Source organism: Oncorhynchus clarkii, chromosome 29, assembly GCF_045791955.1.
Source record: "Oncorhynchus clarkii lewisi isolate Uvic-CL-2024 chromosome 29, UVic_Ocla_1.0, whole genome shotgun sequence".
Taxonomy (NCBI): domain Eukaryota; kingdom Metazoa; phylum Chordata; class Actinopteri; order Salmoniformes; family Salmonidae; genus Oncorhynchus; species Oncorhynchus clarkii.
In genome coordinates, this window is record NC_092175.1 from 39,128,900 (window position 1) to 39,155,914 (window position 27,015).

At 42.1% G+C, this 27,015-nt stretch overlaps 1 protein-coding gene across 1 annotated transcript in view; it reads left to right on the forward strand.

The window, feature by feature from the left end:
• Window positions 1-20,634, forward strand: part of LOC139388047 (relaxin family peptide receptor 2a) — a 204,985-nt gene extending 184,351 nt beyond the window's left edge. Inside the window, exons 19-22 of the mRNA XM_071134545.1 lie at window positions 62-148; window positions 2,845-2,976; window positions 5,494-5,591; window positions 19,023-20,634. Coding sequence (XP_070990646.1) covers window positions 62-148; window positions 2,845-2,976; window positions 5,494-5,591; window positions 19,023-19,172 — 467 coding nt within the window. The 3' untranslated portion in view covers window positions 19,173-20,634. The remainder of the gene's footprint in view (window positions 1-61; window positions 149-2,844; window positions 2,977-5,493; window positions 5,592-19,022) is intronic.
• The last annotated feature ends 6,381 nt before the right edge of the window (window positions 20,635-27,015 follow it).

The following is a 27,015-nucleotide window of genomic DNA, read 5'->3' on the forward strand; positions in this document are numbered from 1 at the left end:
ATAACGAGTGTGTGTGGGTATGTGTTAATTCTGCACTTTGTGTGTCCGTGTGTGTCCATAGGTCTGAACCTGGTAGCCTTCCTGGTGATCGTGTTCTCCTACTCCTCCATGTTCTACTCCATCTATAAGACTGGAATCAATGCTACAGGTACAATAATACTTACAGTGCTTTCAGAAAGTATTCATACCTCTGGACTTGTTCCACATGTTGTGTTACAGCCTGAATTCAAAATGGATATGTTTTTCTCACCCATCTACACACATTATCCCATAATGACATCACAATACCACATAATGACATCACAATACCCCATAATGACATCGCAATATCCCATAATGACAAAGTGAAAATGTGTTTTTAGACATTTTTGCACATTTATTAAAAATGAAATACAGAAATATCTCATGTACATAAGTATTCACACTCCTGAGAGTGTTAGAATCACCTTTGACAGTGATTACAGCTGTGAGTCTTTCTGGGTCTCTAAGAGCGTTGCACACCTGGATTGTACAATATTTGCACTTTATTATACAAACAAATATTCAAGCTCAATCAAGTTGGTTGTTGACCATTGCTAGACAGCCATTTCCAAGTCTTGCCATAGATTTTCAAGCCGATTGAAGTCAAAACTGTAACTAGGCCACTCAGGAACATTATTTTTTTTTTGAACACTTTTACATTTTAAAAATACAAAACAAACATGTACAAACACAAACAAACATCAATGACGTCACCCTGCCTTGACCCCATCAGCTCACACCCCCTTCTCCAGCGCCCGCATCACACTCCGCCACATGACCTGAAACTGCATATTGTTTCTCTCCTTTGCCTACGGATTTTCAACATTTAGAGGACTCAATGTGTACACTCAGTGGGGAACGACTCATAGTAATGGCCAGAACGGAACATATGGAATGGCAACAAACACCCAGAAACGGTGTGTTTGATCTATTTGATTTCATTCCACTTTCCAGTCATTACTAAATGCCGAATCTCCCCAATTAAGGTGCCACCAACCGCTGACTCATGCTGTTTACGCCAAATCCTGACTCTGTCATCAGTATGACGCAACAGAAACCAGGATTCGTCGGACCAGGTGATGTTTTTCTACTGGAGCCACTTCTTGTTTTAGCTGATAGGAGTGGAGCCCGGCGTGGTCGTCTGCTGCAATAGCCCATCCGCGACAAGGACCAACGAGTGGAGCGTACCAAGATTCTGCACCACTTTTGTACTGCTCCGTTATCTGCCTGTTTGTGGCCTGCCTGTTCTTGCCTGTTCTTACCGATTCTTGCCATTCTCCTTTCACCTCTCATCAACTAGAAGTTTTCGTCCCCAGGACTGCCGCTGACTGGATGTTTTTTTGTTTGTAGCACCATTCTCGGTAAACCCTTGACACTGTCGTGTGTGAAAATCCAGTTTCTGAGATACTGGAACTGGCACCAAAGATCATACCACGCTCAAAGTCACTTAGGTCCCTCGTTTTGCCCATTCTGACGTTCAATAAAACAGTAACTGAATGCCTCAATGCCTGTGTGCCTGCTTTATCTAGCAAGCCACAGCCACGTGACTCAATGTGTGTAGGAACGAACCTTGTGTTTTAGGTTATTGTCCTGCTGAAAGGTGAATTTGTCTGTTGGAAAGCAGACTGAACCAGGTTTTCCTGTAGGATTTTGCCTGTGCTTAGCTCTATTCCATTTATTTTAATCCTAAAAAACTCCAAAGTCCTTGCCGATGACAAGCATACCCAGAACATGATGCAGCCACCACCATGCTTGAAAATACTGTATGAAGAGTGGTACTCAGTGATGTGTTGTGTCTGATTTGCCCCAAACATAATGCTTTGCATTCTGGACATAAAGTACATTTCCTAGCCAATTTTTTTAGCAGTCTGACTTTTGTGCCTTATTACAAACAGGATGCATGTTTAGGATTTTTTTTAAATTCTGTACAAGCTTCTTCCTTTGCATTCTGTCATTTAGATTTATACTGTGGAATAACTACAATGTTGTTGATCCATCCTCAGTTTTCTCCTGTCACAGCCACTAAACTCTGTAACTGATTTAAAGTCACTGGCCTCATGATAAAATCACTTAGCGGTTTCCTTTCTCTCCGGCAACTCAGTTAGAAAGGACGCCTGTATCTTTGTAGTGACTGGTTGTATTGATTCAGCTTCCAAAGTGTAATTAATAACTTCACCGTGCTCAAAGGGATATTCAATGTCTGCTTTTGTGGTTTACTAGGTGTTTTAAATTCATTGGTGAAGTCATTCAAATATCATGTTAAACTCTATTGCACACAGAGTGAGTCCATGCAACTTATTATGTGACTTATTAATTAAGCAAGTTTTTAACTCCTGAACTTAGGCTTGCCATAACAAAGAGGTTGAATACTTATTGACTCAATACATTTCAGCTCTTAATTTTTAAGGAATTTGTAAACATTTCTAAAACATAATTCCACTTTGACATTATGGGGCATTGTGTGTAGGCAAGTGACACAACATCTTAATTGTATCTATTTTAAATTCAAGCTGAACACAACAAAATGTGGAATAGGTCAAGGGGTGTGAATATTTTCAGGCCCTGTAAAGGAAGACCACAAGTGAACTCTGAACCCTCTTGTAAAAAGTAAACAATCTCTTACTTTAATATTATTTGTAGTTTAAGCTTTGTTGAAGAGCAGGCTACACAGAGACGTTGCTGTAGCTAACAGGCTGTTCTGTTACAGACCTGAGGAGCAGGCTACACAGAGACCTAGCTGTGGCTAACGGGCTGTTCTGTTACAGACCTGAAGAGCAGGCTACACAGAGACGTTGCTGTAGCTAACATGTTGTTCTGTTACAGACCTGAGGAGCAGGCTACACAGAGATGTGGCTGTAGCTAACAGGTTCTTCTTCATCGTCTTCTCTGATGCCCTCTGCTGGATCCCCATCTTCATGGTCAAGATACTGTCCCTGCTGCAGGTCGAGATACCAGGTAAATACTGTCCCTGCTGTAGGTCGAGATACCAGGTAAATACTGTCCCTGTTGAAGGTCGAGATACCAGGTAAATACTGTCCCTGCTGTAGGTCGAGATACCAGGTAAATACTATCCCTGTTGCAGGTCAAGATACCAGGTAAATACTGTCCCAGCTGCAGGTCGAGATACCAGGTAAATACTGTCCCAGCTGCAGGTCGAGATACCAGGTAAATACTTTCCCTGCTGCAGGTCGAGGTACCAGGTAAATACTGTCCCTGTTGCAGGTCGAGGTACCAGGTAAATACTGTCCCTGTTGCAGGTCGAGATACCAGGTAAATACTGTCCCAGCTGCAGGTCGAGATACCAGGTAAATACTGTCCAAGCTGCAGGTCGAGATACCAGGTAAATACTGTCCCTGTTGCAGGTCGAGATACCAGGTAAATACTGTCCCTGTTGCAGGTCGAGATACCAGGTAAATACTGTCCCTGTTGCAGGTCGAGATACCAGGTATATACTGTCCCTGTTGCAGGTCGAGATACCAGGTAAATACTGTCCCTGTTGCAGGTCGAGATACCAGGTAAATACTGTCCCTGTTGCAGGTCGAGATACCAGGTAATCATTGTTGGGGAAGCTACTCTGAAAATGTAGTTTACCAAGCTATCAATTAATTTACACAGAAGTTATGCTACACTAAAACTACCCCTATGAAAATAAGGTTTACTTAACTAAAGTTCCTTTGAAAAAGTAGTTCACTACATTCAAACGAATGAGTGAAAAATGATCGTATGTTAATCTGAAATGTCATAGACTATAAATTGTAACAACCGATCACTTTGGGGTCATATGTTAAAAGCCTATTAGCATCAGGCTTGATGACCCCAGTAAAAATCTGCCTCACAATTTTATTTTCAGGTCAACAAGTAGAACACAAAACAAATTGAAATAATCAGTTGCATTTATGAGCTTTATTGACCAATGTCAATCAAATTTTAAAAAAATATGTATTTAAAGAATGCTGTAAGTACATAAATTGCTTGCTCAGTAGGAAATTAATATCCAACTAGTCAGTGACAACTGTGTGGAGGTTGGAGTTTGTGACAGCGACTATGTGAGTTTATTAATGATATAGTATGTCCTGGAATTTCCTATGATCTTCTATGTAAAATAATTCCTTACCTTCAAACGACTCTTGTGTGGCGTGTGAGCGTCATAAACGGGTCATAATAGTTTGTAGCGCAAACTATTCAGATGTTACAGACGTGTTTCTGAGAAGACCCGCACCAGGGCCCCTTTGGGATACACAATAGTGTGTAGTTCCAGTAGTTAGTTACACCGCTACATGGTAAAACAGTAGTGTATAGTTCCAGTAGTTAGCTACACCGCTACATGGTAAAACAGTAGTGTATAGTTCCAGTAGTTAGCTACACCGCTACATGGTAAAACAGTAGTGTATAGTTCCAGTTGTTAGCTACACCGCTACATGGTAAAACAGTAGTGTGTAGTTCCAGTTGTTAGCTACACCGCTACATGGTAAAACAGTAGTGTGTAGTTCCAGTAGTTAGCTACACCGCTACATGGTAAAACAGTAGTGTGTAGTTCCAGTAGTTAGCTACACCGCTACATGGTAAAACAGTAGTGTATAGTTCCAGTAGTTAGCTACACCGCTACATGGTAAAACAGTAATGTGTAGTTCCAGTAGTTAGCTACATGGTAAAACAGTAGTGTATAGTTCCAGTAGTTTGCTACATGGTAAAACAGTAGTGTATAGTTCCAGTAGTTAGCTACACCGCTACATGGTAAAACAGTAGTGTATAGTTCCAGTTGTTAGCTACACCGCTACATGGTAAAACAGTAGTGTGTAGTTCCAGTAGTTAGATACACCGCTACATGGTAAAACAGTAGTGTATAGTTCCAGTAGTTAGCTACATGTTAAAACAGAAGTGTGTAGTTCCAGTAGTTAGCTACACCGCTACATGGTAAAACAGTAGTGTATAGTTCCAGTTGTTAGCTACACCGCTACATGGTAAAACAGTAATGTGTAGTTCCAGTAGTTAGCTACATGGTAAAACAGTAGTGTATAGTTCCAGTAGTTAGCTACATGTTAAAACAGAAGTGTGTAGTTCCAGTAGTTAGCTACACCGCAACATGGTAAAACAGTAGTGTGTAGTTCCAGTAGTTAGCTACACCGCTACATGGTAAAACAGTAGTGTGTAGTTCCAGTAGTTAGTTACACCGCTACATGGTAAAACAGTAGTGTGTAGTTCCAGTAGTTAGCTACACCGCTACATGGTAAAACAGTAGTGTGTAGTTCCAGTAGTTAGCTACACCGCTACATGGTAAAAAAAAAAGTTGCAATTAACTAGTGGAAACACTACCTAGATTTGAATTGAGTTCAACTACCACCAAGCTAACGCAAAACGAAGTTAAATTACTAGTTGACCTACATGAAGTTCACTAATCCCCAACACTGCAGTTAATACACAAAGGCACACACACACACACACCTCTAACTCCCTCTCTCTCTCCCCCTCCAGGTACCATCTCATCCTGGGTGGTGATCTTTATATTACCCATCAACAGTGCCCTGAACCCTATCCTCTACACCCTGACTACCAGCTTCTTCAGAGAACAGGTAGTGGATGCATCCCAAATGGCACCCTATTTCCTGTATAGTGCACTACTTTTGATCAGGTCCCATGGGGCTTTGGTCAAAGTAGTGCACTAAAAAGGAATAGGAGGTTATTTCGTTGGATTCGTTATCCCTTTCATGCCCTGCCTCCAGTCCACTTACCTACTGTATATCTGAACAAGAGAGCCTCATTGAAATTGCAACAAGCAGTTCTGTGAAAATTGAATTGAATAATCAGAAGCCCCACTGACAGATTTCTGGATAGAGCTGCGCTCAGAGTATCCTGCCTTGGCAAATCGCGCTATTAAGACACTGATGCCCTTTGCAACCAGGTACCTATGTGAGAGTGGATTCCCCGGCCTCACTAGCATGAAAACTAAATACAGGTACAGACTGTGTGTGGGAAATTATTTAAGACTGAGACTCTCTCCAATACAACCCAACATTGCAGAGTTATGTGCATCCTTTCAAGCACACCCTTCTCATTAACCTGTGGTGAGTTATTCACAATTTTTGATGAACAAATAAGGTTTCATATGTAAGATGGCTAAATAAAGAGCAAAATTAATGATTATTATTATATTATTATTTGTGCCCTGGTCCTATAAGAGCTCTTTGTCACTTCCCACGAGCCGGGTTGTGACAAACTCACACTCATTCTTATGTTTAATAAATGCATCGTATAGTGTGTGTGTGTGTGTGTGTGTGTGTGTGTGTGTGTGTGTGTGTGTGTGTGTGTGTGTGTGTGTGTGTGTGTGTGTGTGTGTGTGTGTGTGTGGCAGGCTTACAATGATGGCAAAAAAACAACATTTGAGAGTGCACTGACCCTGGTGCTAGAGGGGGTACGCAGCTGGAGGCGGAATGGTGGAAGGGGAACGGGACTATAAAACGTTTGGGAACCACTGCTCTACACGCAATACCCCATAATGACTAAGCAAAAACAGGTTTTTAGAAATTGAAAACACGGAAATATCACATTTATATAAGTATTCAGACCTTTTACTCAGTAATTTGTTGAAGCACCTTTGGCAGCGATGACAGCCTAGAGTCTTGTCTGGTATGACGCTACAAGCTTGGCACAGCTGTCTTTGGGGAGTTTCTCTCGTTCTTCTCTGCAGCTCCTCAAGCTCTGTCAGGCTGAATGGGGAGAGTCGCTCCAGAGATGTTCAATCTGGTTCAAGTCCGGGCTCTGGATGGGCCCCCCAAGGACATTCAGAGACTTGTACCGAAGCCACGCCTGCGTTGTCTTGGCTGTGTGCTTATGGTCATTGTCCTACTGGAAGGAAAACCTTTGCCCCAGTCTGAGGTCCTGAGTGCTCTGGAGCATGTTGTCATCAAGGATCTCACTATACTTTGCTCTGTTCATCTTTCCCTTGATCCTGATTAGTCTCCCAGTCACTGCCAATGAAAAACATCCTCACAGCATGATTCCACCACCATGTGTCACCGTAGGGATGGTGCCAGGTTTCATCCAGATGTGACGCTTGGCATTCAAGCCAAAGACTTCAATCTTGGTTTCATCAGACCAGAGAATCTTGCTTCTCATGGTCTGAGAGTCTTTAGATGCCTTTTGGGAAACTCTAAGTGGGGTTGTGCCTTTTACTGAGGAGTGGCTTCCGTCTGGCCACTCTACCATAAAGGCCTGATTGGTAGAGTGGTGGAGTGCTGCAGAGATGGTTGTCCTTCTGGAATGTTCTCCCATCTCCACAAAGGAACTCTGGAGCTCTAGGAAGAGTCTAGGTGCTTCCAAACTTCTTCCATTTAAGAAAGATTTAGGCCACTGTGTTCTTGGTGACCTTCAATGCTGCATAAATGTTTTGGTACCCTTCCCCAGATCTGTGCCTCGACACAATCCTGTCTCGGAGCTCTAAAGACAATTCCTTCGACCTCATGGCTTGGTTTTTGCTCTGACATGCACTGTCAACTGTGGGACTTTATATGGACAGGTGTGTGCCTTTCCAAATCATGTTCAATCAATTGAATTTACCACAGGTGGACTCTGATCAAGTTGTAGAAACATGGATGACCAATGGAAACAGGATGCACCTGAGCTCAATTTCAAATATCATAGCTAAGGGTCTGAATACTTATGTAAATCAGGTATTTCTGTCTTTATTTTTTTTTATAAATTTGCAAACATTTCTAGAAACCTGTTTTTGCTTTGTCATTATGGGGTGATTTTGTGTAGATTGATGAGGAACATTTTTTTCTTTAATACATTTTAGAGTAAGGCTGTAACATAACAAAATGTGGAAAAAGTCAAGGGGTCTGAACATTTTCCCAAATGCACCGTACACTGTATATACTGTATATTTGTATACAGTACCAATCAAAAGTTTGGACACGCCTACTCATTCCTGTGGTTTTTCTTTATTTCTTATTATTTTCTACATTGATTAATAATAGTGAAGGCATCAAAACTATGAAATAACATATATGTAACCATGAAGTAACTTAAAAAAGTGTTAAACAAATCTAAATATTTTATCTTTTAGATTCTTCAAAGTAGCCACCCTTTGCTTTGATGACAGCTTTGCACACTCTTGGCATTCTCTCAACCAGCCTCATGAGTTTGTCACCTGGAATGCATTTCAATTAACAGGTGTGCCTTGTTAAAAGTTAATTTGTGGAATTTTTTTAGTTCTAAATGCATTTGAGACAATCAGTTGTGTTGTGACAAGGTAGGGATGATATACAGAAGATAGCCCTATTTGGTAAAATACCATGTCAATATTATGGCAGGAACAGCTCAAATAAGCAAAGAGAAATGACAGTCCATCATTTTAAGACATGACGGTCAGTCAATCCGGAAAATGTCAAGTTCTTTGAAAGTTTCTTCAAGTGCAGTCGCAAAAACCATCAAGCGCTATGATAACTGGCTCTCATGAGGACCTCCACAGGAAAGGAAGACCCAGTTACCTCTGCTGCAGAGGATAAGTTCATTAGAGTTAACTGCACCTCAGATTGCAGCCCAAATAAATGCTTCACAGAGTTCAAGTAACAGAACACATCTCAACATCAACTGTTCAGAGGAGACTGCATGAATCAGGCCTTCATGGTACAATTGCTGCAAAGGAACCACTACTAAAGGACACCAATAATAAAAAGAGACTTGCTTGGGCCAAGAAAAAGAAACACAAGCAATGGACATTAGACTGGTGGAAATCTGTCCTTTGGTCTGATGAGTACAAATTTGAGATTTTTGGTTCCAACTGCTGTGTCTTTGTGAGACACAGGGTAGGTGAATGCATGATCTCCGCATGTGTGGTTCCCACTGTGAAGCATGGAGGAGGAGGTGTGGGGGGGGGGGGGCTTTTCTGGTGGCACTGTCAGTGATTTATTTAGAATTCAAGGCACACTTAACCAGCATGTCTACCACAGCATTCTGCAGCGATAGGCCATCTGGTTTGCGCTTAGTGGGACTGTCATTATTTTTTCAACAGAACATTGACCCAAAACACATCTCCAGGCTGTGTAAGGGCAATTTGACCAAGAAGGAGAGTGATAGAGTTTTCCATCAGATGACCTGGCCTCCACAATCATCCAACCTCAACCCAATCGAGATGGTTTGGGATGTCTTGAACTGCAGAGTGAAGGAAAAGCAGCCAACAAGTGCTCTGCAAATGTGGGAACTCCTTCAAGACTGTTAGAAAAGCATTCCTCATGAAGCTGGTTGAGAGAAGGCCAGCTGTCATCTAGGCAAAGCTGTCATCTAGACAAAGGGTGGGTACTTTGAAGAATCTCAAATATAGAAAATATTTTGATTTGTTTCACACTTTTTTGGTTACTTCATAATTCCATATGTGTTATTTCATAGTTCTGATGTTTTCACTATTATTCTACAATGTAGAACATTGTAAAAAGAAAAAAAAAGAAAGAAAAAGCCATGAATGAGTAGGTGTATCCAAACTTTTGACTGGTACTGTATATTTTATAACTATTTGTATTTTGCCATTATTAACAGTTTTTCTCAATCATTTTTTTTTTTTTTTACAATATTGGCTATTTTCATGGCAATGTTCACATGACACAGAACTAACTCAGTGGCCTAATGCAAAACATTAAAATACATTTTCAAAATGGAGATGCCTTCTCAAAACATAAATACATTAATCTATACGAAATGATCATTCAAAATTGCCAATACATTAATCAAAAGAACACGACTTACTGAAAAAAGACTAGCACAAACACTTCAGTCTAAGCGTCCCAGTCGATCAACTGATTTTCTTTGCAGTCATTACATCATGATGATTCAGCTATAGAAAGGTGCAGAATTATGGGTAATTACTCTCCTGTTATGCATTTTTTTTTTACCATAACAATTTCATGCACAATCAAATCAAGTATTAGTCCTGATTAAAAAGAAAATGGAAAACGAAGTACATTGTGTGCAAAATTCATTCACTGTTATCATCACAATTCAATTCAGTTTACAGTGTACACTACCTTCAGAGGTTTGGGGTCACTTAGAAATGTCCTTGTTCTTGAAAGAATCTACTTTTCTGTCCATTAAAATAACATAAAATTGATCAGAAATACAGTGTAGACATTGTTAACGATCTAATGTTAAATACTGTTCAAGTAATATGGCTACAGGTTCATCTGCCTCACCTAAAGCCCATTCTGGTGGGAAGCTGCTATAGACCACCAAGTGCTAACCGTCAGTATCTGGATAATATGTGTGAAATGCTTGATAATATATGTGATATCAACAGAGAAGTATATTTTCTGGGTGATTTAAATATTGACTGGCTTTCATCAAGCTGCCCACTCAGGAAAAAACTTAAAACTGTAACCAGTGCCTGCAACCTGGATCAGGTTGTCAGTCAACCTACCAGGGTATTTACAAACAGCACAGGAATTAAATACTTTACTAATACAGCAGATATTTGTTTTAAAGCAGTATCCAAATCCATAGGATGTGGTGATCACAATATAATAGCCATATCTAGGAAAACCAAAGTTACAAAGGCTGGGCCTAATATAGCGTATAAGAGGTCATACAATAAGTTTTGTACTTATTCATATGTTGACGATGTAAAGAATATTTGATGGTCTGTGGTGTGTAATGAGGATCAACCAGACGCTGCTCTTGACGCATTTATGAAACTACTTATTTCAGTTACTAATAAGACTGCGCCCATTAAGAAAATTACTGTAAAAACGGTTATATCCCCTCGGATTGATGAGTAATTGAAAAATTGTATGGTTGAGAGGGATGAGGCAAAAGGTATGGCAATTAAGTCTGTCAGCCCAGGTGATTTGGCAAACTTACTGCAAATTAAGAAATCAGGTGACTAACCTAAATAAAAAAGAATTTATTACATTTATGAAACAAAGATAACTTATATAAAGAATGATAGTAGAAAGCTTTGGGGCACCTTAAATTACATTTTGGGAAAAAAAGCTAACTCGGCTCCTTCATTCATTGAATCAGATGGCTCATTCATCACCAAGCCCACTGATATCGCAAACTACTTTAATGTGTTTTTCATTGACAAGATAAGCAAACTTAGGGATGACATGCCATCAACAAATGTTGACACTACACATCCAAGTATATCGGACCAAATTATGAAAGACAAGAATTGTGGTTTTGAATTCCGTAAAGTCAGTTTGGAAGAGGTGAAAAAATGATTGTTGTCCATCAACAATGACAAGCCACCGGGGTCTGACAATCTAGTTGGAAAATTACTGAGGATAATGGCAGACTATTTCCACTCCTATTTGCCACATCTTCAATTTAAGCCTACTAGAGAGCGTGTGCCCTCAGGCCCGGAGGGAACCTGAATTACTTATCCTACTCAAGAATAGTAAAGCCCCCTTTACTGGCTCAAATAGCCGACCAATCAGCCGGTTACCAACTCTTAGTAAACTTCTGGAAAAAATTGTGTTTGACCAGATACAATGCTATTTTACAGTAAACAAATTGACAACATAATTTCAGCACGCTTATAGGGAAGGACACTCAACAAGCACAGCACTGTATGTAAGTCTTATTACATACAGCTGGGAAGAACTATTGAATATAAGATAATTGTCAACTTACCAACATTATGACCAGGAATATGACTTTCCCGAAGCGGATCCTCTGTTTGGACCACCACCCAGGACAATGGATCGGATCCTCTGTTTGGACCACCACCCAGGACAATGGATCAGATCCTCTGTTTGGACCACCACCCAGGACAATGGATCAGATCCTCTGTTTGGACCACCATCCAGGACAATGGATCAGATCCTCTGTTTGGACCACCACCCAGGACAATGGATCAGATCCTCTGTTTGGACCACCATCCAGGACAATGGATCAGATCCTCTGTTTGGACCACCACCCAGGACAATGGATCAGATCCTCTGTTTGGACCACCACCCAGGACAATGGATCAGATCCTCTGTTTGGACCACCATCCAGGACAATGGAGCGGATCCTCTGTTTGGACCACCATCCAGGACAATGGATCAGATCCTCTGTTTGGACCACCACCCAGGACAATGGATCAGATCCTCTGTTTGGACCACCACCCAGGACAATGGATCAGATCCTCTGTTTGGACCACCACCCAGGACAATGGAGCGGATCCTCTGTTTGGACCACCATCCAGGACAATGGATCAGATCCTCTGTTTGGACCACCACCCAGGACAATGGATCAGATCCTCTGTTTGGACCACCACCCAGGACAATGGATCAGATCCTCTGTTTGGACCACCACCCAGGACAATGGATCAGATCCTCTGTTTGGACCACCACCCAGGACAATGGATCAGATCCTCTGTTTGGACCACCATCCAGGACAATGGATCAGATCCTCTGTTTGGACCACCACCCAGGACAATGGATCAGATCCTCTGTTTGGACCACCACCCAGGACAATGGATCAGATCCTCTGTTTGGACCACCACCCAGGACAATGGATCAGATCCTCTGTTTGGACCACCATCCAGGACAATGGATCAGATCCTCTGTTTGGACCACCATCCAGGACAATGGATCAGATCCTCTGTTTGGACCACCACCCAGGACAATGGATCAGATCCTCTGTTTGGACCACCATCCAGGACAATGGATCAGATCCTCTGTTTGGACCACCATCCAGGACAATGGATCAGATCCTCTGTTTGGACCACCACCCAGGACAATGGATCAGATCCTCTGTTCGGACCACCACCCAGGACAATGGATCAGATCCTCTGTTTGGACCACCACCCAGGACAATGGATCAGATCCTCTGTTCGGACCACCACCCAGGACAATGGATCAGATCCTCTGTTTGGACCACCACCCAGGACAATGGATCAGATCCTCTGTTTGGACCACCACCCAGGACAATGGATCAGATCCTCTGTTTGGACCACCACCCAGGACAATGGATCGGATCCTCTGTTTGGACCACCACCCAGGACAATGGATTGGATCCCTGTAGGCGACCCAAAACAACAGTGCCGTAGATGGGGCAGACAGAGCGGTCTTCTGGTCAAGCTCCGTAGACAGGCACATTACTCACTGCTCCAGAGTATACTACTCGCCAATGTCCAGTCTCTTGACAAGGTAGATGAAATTCGAGCAAGGGTTGCCTTCCAGAGAGACATCAGAGATTGTAACCTTCTCTGTTTCACGGAAACATGGCTCACTCGGGATACGTTATCAGAGTCTGTACAGCCACCCGGTTTCGTCACACATCGCGCTGACTGAAACAAACACCTCTCTGGTAAGAAGGGCGGGGGTGTATGCCTTATGATTAACAAGTCATGGTGTAATCATAACAACATACAGGAACTCAAGTTCTTTTGTTCACCTGACCTAGAATTCCTTACAATCAAATGCTGACCGCATTATCTACTAAAATAATTCTCTTCGATTATAATCATAGCCGTGTACAGTATATCCCCCCACAAGCAGACACCGCGACGGCCCTGAAAGAACTTTGGACTCTATGTAAACTGAAAACCATATATCCTGAGGCTGCATTTATTGTAACTGGGGATTGTAAGAAAGCTAATCTGAAAACAAGGCTCCCTAAATTTTATCAGCGTATCGAATGTGTGACCTGGGCTGGCAGCATTCTGGATCATTGCTACTTTAAAACCAGTTGCTCCTATCTGAGACGCAGATGTCTCAACTAGGCACCTGGAAATGCAAATGCGCTACGCTAAATGCTAAATGTACTCGTTAAAACTCAAACGTTCATTAAAACACACATACAGGGTATTGAATTAAAGCTACACTCGCTGTGAATCTAGCCAACAAGTCAGATTTTTAAAATGCTTTTCGGCGAAAGCATGAGAAGCTATTATCTGATAGCATGCAACACCCCAAAATGCCTGAAGGTGACGTAAACAAAAGAATTAGCGTAGTCGGCGCTACACAAATAGCAGAAATAAAATATAAAACATTCATTACCTTTGACGAGCTTCTTTCTTGGCACTCCTATATGCCCCATAAACATCACTATTGGGTATTTTTTTCGATTAAATCGGTCCATATATACCCAAGATAGCCATCTATGGAAACTGTGTAATTCAGAAAAAAACATTGTTTCAAAACGCTGCGTCATTTTTTAAAATTAAAAAAGTTGACGATAAACTTTCACAAAACACTTCGAAATACTTTTGTAATCCAACTTTAGGTATTAGTAAACGTTTATAATCTATCAAAATGATCACGGGCGATGTGTATTCAATAGCTCCACGTCTTGAAATCATAGTCGAAAATCTCTCCTCCAAAACATCCTGTCGGAGACAGAAGAAGTCTCAGGAAAATGACGACTCTGGCGACATCGTGTGGAAGCTGTAGGAATTGCAATCTCTGCCTTATTTAATTTGGTGTCCTTTAAACAATACATGCAAGTGGCGCATGGATATTATTTTCAGCTTTCAGTGACCAGTTTTTCTTGCGCTTTTCGATGAAACACACGCTCTGTTATAGTCACAGCTGTGATTTAACCAGTTTTAGAAACTTCAGAGTGTTTTCTATCCACACATACTAATCATATGCATATACTATATTCCTGGCATGAGTAGCAGGACGCTGAAATGTTGCGGGATTTTTAACAGAATGTTCGAAAAAGGAGGGGGTAAGCTTAAGATTAACTTCCGCGACGCATACCAAGCCTACCCTCACCCTCCTTTCGGCAAATCTGACCACGACTACATTTTGTTGCTCCCCGCCTATAGACAGAAACTAAAACAGGAAACGCCCGTGGTCTGTTCAACGCTGGTCCGACCAATCTGATTCCACGCTTCAAGATTGCTTCCATCATGTGGACTGGGATATGTTCCGGATAGCCTCAGACAACAACATTGTGTACGCTGATTCGGTGAGCAAGTTTATTAGCAAGTGCATCAGTGTTGTTGTACCCACGGTGACTATTAAAACCTTCCCCAACCAGAAACCGTGGATTGATGGCAGCATTCGCGCAAAACTGAAAGTGTGAACCACTGCCTTTAATCTTGGCAAGGCAACCGGAAACATGACCGAATACAAACAGTGTAGCTATTCCCTCTAAGGCAATCAAACAAGCTAAGCGTCAGTATAGGGACAAAGTGGAGTCGCAATTCAATGGCTCAGACATGAGACGTATGTGGCAGGGTCCACAGTCAATCACAGATTACAAAAATAAAACCAGCCCCGTCGTGGACACCGACGTCTTGCTCCCAGACAAATTAAACAACTTCTTTGCTCCCTTTGAGGACAATACAGTGCCACTGACACAGCCCGCTACCAAAACCTGTGGGCTCTCCTTCACTGCAGCCGAGGTGAGTAAAACATTTAAACGTGTTAACCCTCGCAAGGCTGCAGGCCCAGACGGCATCCCTAGCCGTGCCCTCAGAGCATGCGCAGACCAGCTGGCTGGTGTGTTTACGGACATATTCAATCACTCCTTATCCCAGTCTGCTGTTCCCACATGCTTCAAGAGGGCTACCATTGTTCCTGTTCCTAAGAAAGCTAAGGTTACTGAGCTAAACAACTATCGCTCGATGCACGCACTTCCTTCATCATGAAGTGCTTTTAGAGACTAGTCAAGGATCATATCACCTCCACCCTACCTGACACCCTAGACCCACTCCAATTTGCTTACCGCCCCAATAGGTCCACAGACGACGCAATCGCCATCACACTGCACACTGACCTAACCCATCTGGACAAGAGGAATACCTATGTTCATCGATCACAGCTCAGCATTTAACACCATAGTGCCCTCCAAACTCGTCATTAAGCTCGAAACCCTGGGTCTCGACCCCGCCCTGTGCAACTGGGTCCTGGACTTTGACGGGCCGCCCCCAGGTGGTGAGGGTAGGAAACAACATCCCACCCCGCTGATCCTCAACACTGGGGCCCCACAAGGGTGTGTTCTCAGCTATCTCATGTACTCCCTGTTCACCCATGACTGTGTGGCCATGCACGCCTCCAACTCAATCATCAAGTTTGCAGACGACACTACAGTGGTAGGCTTGATTAACAACAACGACGAGACAGCCTACAGGGAGGAGGTGAGGGCCCTCGGAGTGTGGTGTCAGGAAAATAACCTCACACTCAACGTCAACAAACATTTTAAAAGGCTAATTGATCATTAGAAAACCCTTTTGCAATTATGTTAGCACAGCTGAAAACTGTTGTCCTGATTAAAGAAGCAATAAAACTGGCCTTCTTTAGACTAGTTGAGTATCTGGAGCATCAGCATTTGTGGGTTCGATTACAGGCTCAAAATGGCCAGAAACAAAGAACTTTCTTCTGAAACTTGTCAGTCTATTCTTGTTCTCAGAAATGAAGGCTATTCCATGCGAGAAATTGCCAAGACACTGAAGATCTCGTACAACGCTGTGTACTACTTCCTTCCCAAACGGTCTCTAACCAGAATATAGAGAGGAGTAGGAGGCCCTGGTTCACAACTGAGCAAGAGGACAAGTACATTAGAGTGTCTAGTTTGAGAAACAGATGCCTCACAAGTCGTCAACTGGCAGCTTCATTAAATAGTACCCGCAAAACACCAGTCTCAACGTCGACAGTGAAGAGGCGACCCCGGGATGCTGGCCTTCTAGGCAGAGTTGCAAAGAAAAAGCCATATCTCTATATCCTAGTCTGTGTTCTTTTGCCCATCTTAATCTTTTATTTTTCTTGGCCAGTCTATGATGGTTGCTGATAATGGGCCTCTGTACACCTATGTAGATATTCCATTAAAAAAATCAGCCGTTTCCAGCTACAATAGTCATTTACAACATTAACAATGTCCACACTGTATTTCTGATCAATTTGATGTTATTTTAATGGACAACAAAATGTGCTTTTCTTTCAAAAACAAGGACATTTCTAAGTGACCCCAAACTTTTGAACGGTAGTGTAGGTGCACAGGTTGAGAGAATGTGGAGTTATCAAGGTGACAGACAGTGACACATTCAATACCACCTTGCACACTCTTGCCTGCATCTAGCTGATCTAGGGTGTAATCATTAGTCCAGCAGTTGCAAATGAGAGTTTTATTGGACAAATTCAGGTATGTTTATCCCGCATTTTGTTCTGTTTTCTTTCTCTCTCGCCTCTCATTTTGTAAGAACTGAATTGAATTGTCTGTCTCTCTCTTTGAGTCAACTACTCACCACATTTTATGCGCAGTGCTAGCTAGCTGTAGCTTATGCTTTCAGTTCTAGATTCATTCTCTGATCATTTGATTGGGTGGACAACATGTCAGTTGTTTTATTTAACCTTTATTTTACTAGGCAAGTCAGTTAAGAACAAATTCTTATTTACAATAACGGCCTACCAAAAGGCAAAAGGCCTCCTGCAGGGGGGCAAAACACACATCCCGACAAGAGAGACAACACTACATAAAGAGAGACCTATAAGACAACAACATTGCAAGGCAGCAACACATGACAACACAGCATGGTAGCAACACAACATGGCAGCAGCACGACATGGTAGCAGCACAAAACATGCTACAAACATTATTGGACACAAGACAACAGCACAAAGGGCAAGAAGGTAGAGACAACAATACATCACGCGAAGCAGCCACAACTGTCAGTACGAGTGTCCACGACTAAAGTCTTTGAATGAAGAGCAAGAACTCTGAAGTTGTCATAATTACTGTGCAAGTCAATGGACGGGGGGTGAGAACCAGGGCCAAAAATGTACATCCGCCATCTGCCAAATGAGCGTAGATTTTGGCATAAGATGTTTATTTCACCAGACATGTTGGCGGGTGGTCAGGGCTCCACCGTGTGAGCATTTCACTGACATTTATGAATAAGTATGATCACATTTATAGTCCAATAAATACTGCAGTAACTGTTTTCAAAGTATTTCTGCAACACTGCCTGGCTGGGGGCACTGCCTGGCTGGGGGCACTGCCTGGCTGGGGGCACTGCCTGGCTGGGGGCACTGCCTGGCTGGGGGCACTGCCTGGCTGGGGGCACTGCCTGGCTGGGGGCACTGCCTGGCTGGGGGCACTGCCTGGCTGGGGGCTGTGCCTGGCTGGGGGCACTGCCTGGCTGGGGGCACTGCCTGGCTGGGGGCTGTGCGAACATAAGAGATGAGTGAAAGATTCACTGCAAACATTGATAAAAGTTGGTCTAATTGACTTGAAACAAAAGTCTACTGAGACTTTGTCCTTCAGTTTCTTAGCTATTTACATTGTTTTGCTCACAAGCTAGCTTGTTTTTTCTATTTTTTGAGTTTCAACTGCTAGAGAAGAGAAGACAACGCTTCCACTAGTCAGACTCAACCCTACAGGCAGAAACATGACTCAAGTTGCGTTACCACGGTAAAAATTATTGTTTCATCTGTGATATTTTGGTTAAGACTCAGGTCACAAATGTTTTTATTAAACAATATACCACATTACTTCTCACTAGTAATACATGTGTTGTTTTAGAAACATTACAAATCATGCTCATCCGTTTTTGTTTAGTGTCATTTTAGATTTTAAAAATATATGTTTTGGCTGGTAAGAAATCTGAGTGGCTGGTGGATTTTTTAATCGGAAACCAGCTGTCCTCTGGCTACACCATGGTGCTACCCTACAGAGTGCTGTTGAGGCTACTATAGACCATTGCAAAACAGTGTCTTTTAATCAATTATTTGGTGACTTTAATATATTTAGTATAGTTTTATCTATCATCACTTTAATGTTTCACTATGAAATCCTTCAGCCTCCACTGCAATACATAGGCTGGTCTGCTCTGTACGTTTGTAGATTTCCCATTCCCAAAAAAAGTAAAGATGTTAAACAGTAATGTACAATCCATCAGCCCTAACCCATAACATGATTATTACTACTGAGATGCAAATTATACAGACATTACGTTTAACCACAGAAAATAACTGCAACCAGTTAAGTCATTGAGAACACGTTCTCTTTTACAATAACGACCTGAGAATTTATATGAAATGATTGATTTTTTTCTTCTGTCATCGGTTTAACAATTACAGGTGGAGGTGCTGCTGTGTCGCTGGCAGAGGCGGTCGACCATGAAGAAGAACAGGAAGAGCCTGACCTCCTCTATCATACATGGAGGCCTCACGGAATACATCCTATCACCCCCCAGTCTACCTACTGATATGGACCCTCGCTATGGGTGAGGGAAGGAGGGAGAGACATACTACCACCCCCCTTCATATCTGCCCAGAATTTAATTGGATCCTGACTGTGGGTAGAAAGGGGGAGAGTGGAGTAAAGAGGAAGGACATTATTCATTTACCCACCCCCTGAATCCCACTGACTGAGATATGAAGGCATCTCTCCACCTGGGGAAGGAGAGGAGATATTTTACCACCCCCTGAATCCCACTGACTGAGATATGAAGGCATCTCTCCACCTGGGGAAGGAGAGGAGATATTTTACCACCCCCTGAATCCCACTGACTGAGATATGAAGGCATCTCTCCACCTGGGGAAGGAGAGGGGATATTTGACCAATCTATTGCTCCTCTTTCCACACCTCCCTGCAGCTCCAGCCAGAGGACTAGAGGACTACTGCTTAATGAACCATTCATTTAATACCATTAAGACCAGGGCTGCCCTGGAGAGGGCTGTTTCAGATTAGTACTGCTGCAAATTGATTGCTCTTTAGGGACAATATGGATTTGTGCTCAAAGCTCCAAGCTCTTCACTGTACAGTATGGGAGAAATTCACCTCACCCACCTCATCCACTACAGTACTTACTATGTCGCAGGGTTGGAGCCAATTCGAATTGAAGGTAGTCAATTCAGGAAGTGATTTGAATTTGAACTTCAATAAATGGAAAAACTTTAGAAATAAACAGCTTTCACTTATAGTTTCTTGAGAAGCAATTTCAAATAGATGGCCCTTTTCGAATGCCTTCAATTCGAATTGACCCCAACCATGCTATGTAGCGCCGATAAATGCTGGGACTGGGAGGATGTAGGACCTGTTTACATATGGACTCCTTATCAACAAACCTCTTTGTTTGTTTGTTTGCTTGTACATAAACAACTGAACTGTGTGATTGTTTAATAATCTAGCTCCCTTTGGTTGTGTGTGTGTCACAAATGGCCCTTTGTTCCCTTTGTAGTACACTTCTTTTGGCCATGTCGGGACGTGGACTTTCTTCTTTGTGGAGTCTGTTAATCTAACATGAAGAGAAGACTCTTACCCGTGGTCACATGTCTGTGTACTGTACATGCCCACTGGGCACAAACTGGTTGAATCTATGTTGGGGGGTTTTTTCAACATAATTTGTCAACGTATTGTGATGTGGAATCTATGTATAAAATTACATTGAATTTGCAAAAAGTCATCAACTGTTGTTTTGAGGTGGAATTTCAATCACATGATTATGTCATCATTGTAACACATTTTCAACATAGACAAACCTTGTAAAATATGTTACATTTCTACCTTTGGAAAAATGTCAGATCTTTAACGTTATATTCACTAGCAGACAGAAAAGCAATGCAGCACCTCCTACTGGAGAGTTGGTCTATCTACAGCTATCCCTTCGGTCTCCCATACAGGGTTTTAAACAAGCCCAGCTTAGCTTTGATATTTCTTACAAACTATTACCAATGTGCTATCGTGAGAATCAGGGGCGCAACTTTGGTTTTAGAAGTGGGGGGGGCATAATTATTATTATTTTATTTTTATTTTTTAAAATCCAGATAAACACTCCAAACAGCCTACCTGACCGCTTGGAGGCGTCCGCATGGTCCTAAAGCAAACCGTTGCCTTGTTTTGTATCACATTCCAATTATAAAATTGGCCAGGACAAAAATGCAATTTCAGAACATGGGGGGGGGGGGGGGGGGGACATGTCCCGAAAGTTGCTCCCCTGGTGAGAATGATATAGAGATCTCCAATTAAAAACAAAATACATTCACTGTTGCTATGGAAGTCATTTCAAAGGGTAGGTTTAACAGAGCAAATGAAACACTGTAGAACGATACTTTATAAGTCATACATCATCAATGAGACTATTTAGGCCTATATAGTATTTGCAAAGTTCCAGGTGGAACCCTTTTGGGTTCCAATGTAGAACCCTTTCCTGAAGAGTTCTACCTGGAACCAAAACGGGTTCTACCAGAAACCAAAAAGGGTTCTCCTATGGGAACAGCAGCAGAACCCTTTTGGAACCCTTTCCTGAAGAGTTCTACCTGGAACCAAAACGGGTTCTCCTATGGGAACAGCAGCAGAACCCTTTTGGAACCCTTTTTTTCTAATTTAATTTAAAAGTTTCATGAGGAATATATTGGATTCACGTCTCCATCTCAACCAAAAATCTAAGTTAAATGAATACTACTTTATTAAAAATGTGTTTGATTTAGTCCTATTCTTTAACTTAGATTTTTTTGGTTGAGATGGAGGGCGTGAACCCAAACTGGAATTAAAACCAAACGAATGCCCAGATTCAATCAGATCGAGCGTTAACCATCGTTGGCCGACATCCTCACAGCAGATGTTTTGACGGTGTTGGAGCTGTATCTACAGTATGAGCTGATACGTACTGTAGGTGAGTGGCTGCTTTTTGTGTGTCACAAACGACTCCCTTCCTTTGAAGTATTAAGTGTAGTCTGTATCAATGTTAGAAATAACTCTCAAGTGTCAAACTGTTGATGTCAAACCAGTGAGCCGTTCGCAGTGTCACTGTACCGGCCCTGTGTACTTAGACTTGCATGGATGAATCTTTGAGACAAACATATGTTAGGCTAATGCATGTTTAAATGTTCATTTGGAGGAGCGGATTTATAGCCTATCAGTCGAAAGTTTTTGGAAATTGTAATGAGGCTGTGTTGGATTTGTCGGTTTATAGTCAGGGTGTGGTTTCATTGCATGCAGTGTCTATGATAAAGTAAGGCAACGAGCCACTTGTGGATTTGACAGCTCTAACGCAGTTCCACCTCCGACACCTCCATACAACAACCACTATGCGGATGTTATTGAATCCATCCCTTAGTAAGTGGCACAGATTAAACTATCCAAGAAGAAGATCATCTCCTTCAAATGTGGATATTTGGTTACGTTTTCAACCAAACAGTATTCAATATGACTTTTGTAATACAGTAAATATCCTAAAGTGAAGGTTATTTTACAAACTAATGTACACATCCATGGCCATATTTTGAGGTTACTGTAGCTTTAAATGTCTTATTATAATCAAAGCATGCATGTTCAAGATAGCTTACAAAGGTCGCAGATCGGTGGAGATCTTCACTATTACTGTAATAATCTCTGCAGAATCTCCAACGGTGTTGATCACTTGCACCATGTACTTTTTAAATGTAATCTCAACTGTAATCTAGTTATTTTGGTTCTGCTTTTAAGATAAAGCAAAGTGAGAACACATTACATTGTTGTATAAATAAACCAAATATCTGGCATTGTATTCCCATTTGAACTTCGTTGTGTTTTTGTTTTTTTTAATGGCTGAAAGCGCAGTGGTAACACATTTTAGGTGACGACTATACCAAAATTCAGACAGAATTGTGCTTTTATTTTGGTTGACAGCATGATAACACATTACGAATTCAACAAACTTGTGGCTGTCTTTTGACAGGTTGTAAGCTCATTGATCAACGCCTCAACAAAATATTACCCAATTGTTGACGTTGATACACCTGTATCTCACCTGTCCATACTGTAACCTTACCTTGCTATGTAGAGTATATATAGGTATTTACCTCTCACTTGACACGAGACTTATCCAAGCCAGAACAGCCAACAAGACTACTTCTGTGACATGAGGCAGCTTGAATGTACAAGTACATTGGACAGGACGTGAATCTACTGCAGGGCCTGCACATACTTACATGTATATTACTTGGGTCTGTATATAGTCATGGGAAACATTCCATACTGTACATATTTGCCCAAGTGGTCAGAAAGATATTTTTCAGACCTGAGTTCCAAACCCATTTTTTTTTTTTTTTACCTTTATTTGACCAGACAAGTCAGTTAAGAACAAATTCTTATTTTCAATGACGGCCTAGGAACAGTGGGTTAACTGCCTTGTTCAAGGGCAGAACGACAGATTTGTACCTTGTCAGCTCGGGGGTTTGAACTTGCAACCTTCCGGTTACTAGTCCAACTCTCTAACCACTACGCCATTTATTGGCTTCATCACTGGAAAATATTTAGGTTTGATGTCATTTAGAAGCTTACCAACAGGGTTGTTAAACAATTTAATAATTTCTTGATTTTATGTTTTACCTTTAACGTCAATTATCTAAAAAATATATTTGCATATGTTGTAGCTTAGACCCTATTTCACATGGGTTTCTGTGTTATGCCCACCGTCGGTTGAGACACAACATGCTCTTCAATACAGGGTGGGTGTCATTTCAGTCATAGAAATATAATTCCTAGAATGGACCTATCCCTTCAGACCACTGCAATGCAGCCGGTACACCATTGATAATTGAAATTGAAAATACATTTGAACTTCTAATTAGTACCACAAAGATGACCGCTGCTCCACCCACCGTTAAACGTCAAATTAAAGATGCACTATGTAGAAATCGCTCTGCCGTTTCCTGGTTGCTAAACTTCTAATAGTTTTCCTAATTTCAGTTTATGTGACACAACAAGCAAAGTTTGGTGTAGAGAATCATTGTACCATCTAAACTGCTATGAACTATATTTTCTATAAAAATATTGTATTTTCAGATGTTTGAAGCTGGTGTACACAATTGAAAGTAAAAGAATGGGAAAGTAAGAATGGGAAGCATAGAAATAGCACACGTAGAGCGCACATAAAACAGATCTACCGCTTCTTAGATTTGCGTTCAATGAGAATGACTGATCTATAACACAAATTTCTATGTGAATTTGGTCAGGTCGGCCAGAGTCTTACATATTGCAGCTTTAAATGGTATATATTCCCAATTCAAGTCAACTTTCCCTGATGTGTGTGATCATTCAACCATCTTTATGGTACCATTTGAAAGTAAAAATGTCCATTTTATTCCAATGTATTATTCCCAAAACATGACACCCACATAGCAGTACTCAAGAGCATGTTGTGTCTCAACTGATGGCTGGCACAACACAAAAACATCACTTAAAGGCCTGGTGCATCAAAAACGTGATTTTTCTGTGTTTTATTTAAGTGATAATGCCAACAAAGCCGGTGTTTGGAGGATCTATTGGCACAGCAAACTGTGGGGTTTGTTGAGGGCCAGCAAACCGTGTCAATATATCCTCCAAACACCAGCTTTGAGGGCATTATCCCTTTTATAAAACAGGTTACCAACATATTCAAATAATGGTTGACATATTTTCATTAAAAACATTATTTAGATTCATTTATTCTTACTATTTCATCCTTCCACAAGATATAGTCCTGACACAAATCTAGGGTTGCTACCCAAGCCGGCTGGTCATTTGTTCTATCGGTTCGGCTGTTGGTTGAACCAGTCTCTCAGTCTTTTTGTTCTGTATCTATGGACGCGACCCAGTCGTTCAGTCTTTTTGTTCTGTATCTATGGACCCGACCCAGTCATTCAGTCTTTTTGTTCTGTATCTATGGACGCGACCCAGTCGTTCTGTATCTATGGACGCGACCCAGTCGTTCAGTCTTATTGTTCTGTATCTATGGGAGCGGCCCAGTCATTCAGTCTTTTTGTTCTGTATCTATGGACGCGACCCAGTCATTCAGTCTTTTAGTTCTGTATCTATGGGAGCGGCCCAGTCATTCAGTCTTATTGTTCTGTATCTATGGGAGCGGCCCAGTCATTCAGTCTTTTTGTTCTGTATCTATGGACGCGACCCAGTCATTCAGTCTTATTGTTCTGTATCTATGGGAGCGGCCCAGTCATTCAGTCTTTTAGTTCTGTATCTATGGGAGCGGCCCAGTCATTCAGTCTTATTGTTCTGTATCTATGGGAGCGGCCCAGTCATTCAGTCTTTTTGTTCTGTATCTATGGACGCGACCCAGTCATTCAGTCTTTTTGTTCTGTATCTATGGACACGACCCAGTCATTCAGTCTTTTAGTTCTGTATCTATGGGAGCGGCCCAGTCATTCAGTCTTATTGTTCTGTATCTATGGGAGCGGCCCAGTCATTCAGTCTTTTTGTTCTGTATCTATGGACGCGACCCAGTCATTCAGTCTTATTGTTCTGTATCTATGGGAGCGGCCCAGTCATTCAGTCTTTTTGTTCTGTATCTATGGACGTGACCCAGTCGTTCAGTCTTTTTGTTCTGTATCTATGGACCCGACCCAGTCGTTCTGTATCTATGGACCCGACCCAGTCGTTCAGTCTTTTTGTTCTGTATCTATGGACACGACCCAGTCATTCAGTCTTTTTGTTCTGTATCTATGGACACGACCCAGTCATTCAGTCTTTTTGTTCTGTATCTATGGACGCGACCCAGTCATTCAGTCTTTTTGTTCTGTATCTATGGGAGCGGCCCAGTCATTCAGTCTTTTTGTTCTGTATCTATGGACGTGACCCAGTCATTCAGTCTGTTTGTTCTGCATCTATGGACCCGACCCAGTCGTTCTGTATCTATGGACATGACCCAGTCATTCAGTCTTTTTGTTCTGTATCTATGGACCCGACCCAGTCATTCAGTCTGTTTGTTCTGTATCTATGGACCCGACCCAGTCGTTCTGTATCTATGGACGCGACCCAGTCGTTCTGTATCTATGGACACGACCCAGTCATTCAGTCTTTTTGTTCTGTATCTATGGACGCGACCCAGTCGTTCAGTCTTTTAGTTCTGTATCTATGGGAGCGGCCCAGTCATTCAGTCTTTTTGTTCTGTATCTATGGGAGCGGCCCAGTCATTCAGTCTTTTAGTTCTGCATCTATGGACGCGACCCAGTCATTCAGTTTTTTTGTTCTGTATCTATGGACGCGACCCAGTCATTCAGTCTGTTTGTTCTGTATCTATGGCGACCCAGTCGTTCAGTCTTTTTGTTCTGTATCTATGGGAGCGGCCCAGTCATTCAGTCTGTTTGTTCTGTATCTATGGACGTGATCCAGTCGTTCAGTCTTTTTGTTCTGTATCTATGGACCCGACCCAGTCGTTCAGTCTTTTTGTTCTGTATCTATGGACGTGACCCAGTCGTTCAGTCTTTTTGTTCTGTATCTATGGGACGCGACCCAGTCGTTCAGTCTTTTTGTTCTGTATCTATGGACCCGACCCAGTCGTTCAGTCTTTTTGTTCTGTATCTATGGACGTGACCCAGTCGTTCAGTCTTTTTGTTCTGTGTCTATGGACCCGACCCAGTCGTTCAGTCTTTATGGACGTGACCCAGTCGTTCAGTCTTTTTGTTCTGTATCTATGGACACGACCCAGTCATTCAGTCTGTTTGTTCTGTATCTATGGACGCGACCCAGTCATTCAGTCTTTTTGTTCTGTATCTATGGGAGCGGCCCAGTCGTTCAGTCTTTATGTTCTGTATCTATGGCGACCCAGTCGTTCAGTCTTTATGTTCTGTATCTATGGCAACCCAGTCGTTCGTTCTAAATGTTCCATTGCCATACCGGCTGGCAGCGTTCTAAATGTTCCATTGCCATACCGGCTGGCAGCGTTCTAAATGTTCCATTGCCATACCGGCTGGCAACGTTCTAAATGTTCCATTGCCATACCGGCTGGCAACGTTCTAAATGTTCCATTGCCATACCGGCTGGCAACGTTCTAAATGTTCCATTGCCATACCGGCTGGCAACATTCTAAATGTTCCATTGCCATACCGGCTGGCAACGTTCTAAATGTTCCATTGCCATACCGGCTGGCAACGTTCTAAATGTTCCATTGCCATACCGGCTGGCAGCGTTCTAAATGTTCCATTGCCATACCGGCTGGCAACGTTCTAAATGTTCCATTGCCATACCGGCTGGCAACGTTCTAAATGTTCCATTGCCATACCGGCTGGCAGCGTTCTAAATGTTCCATTGCCATACCGGCTGGCAGCGTTCTAAATGTTCCATTGCCATACCGGCTGGCAACGTTCTAAATGT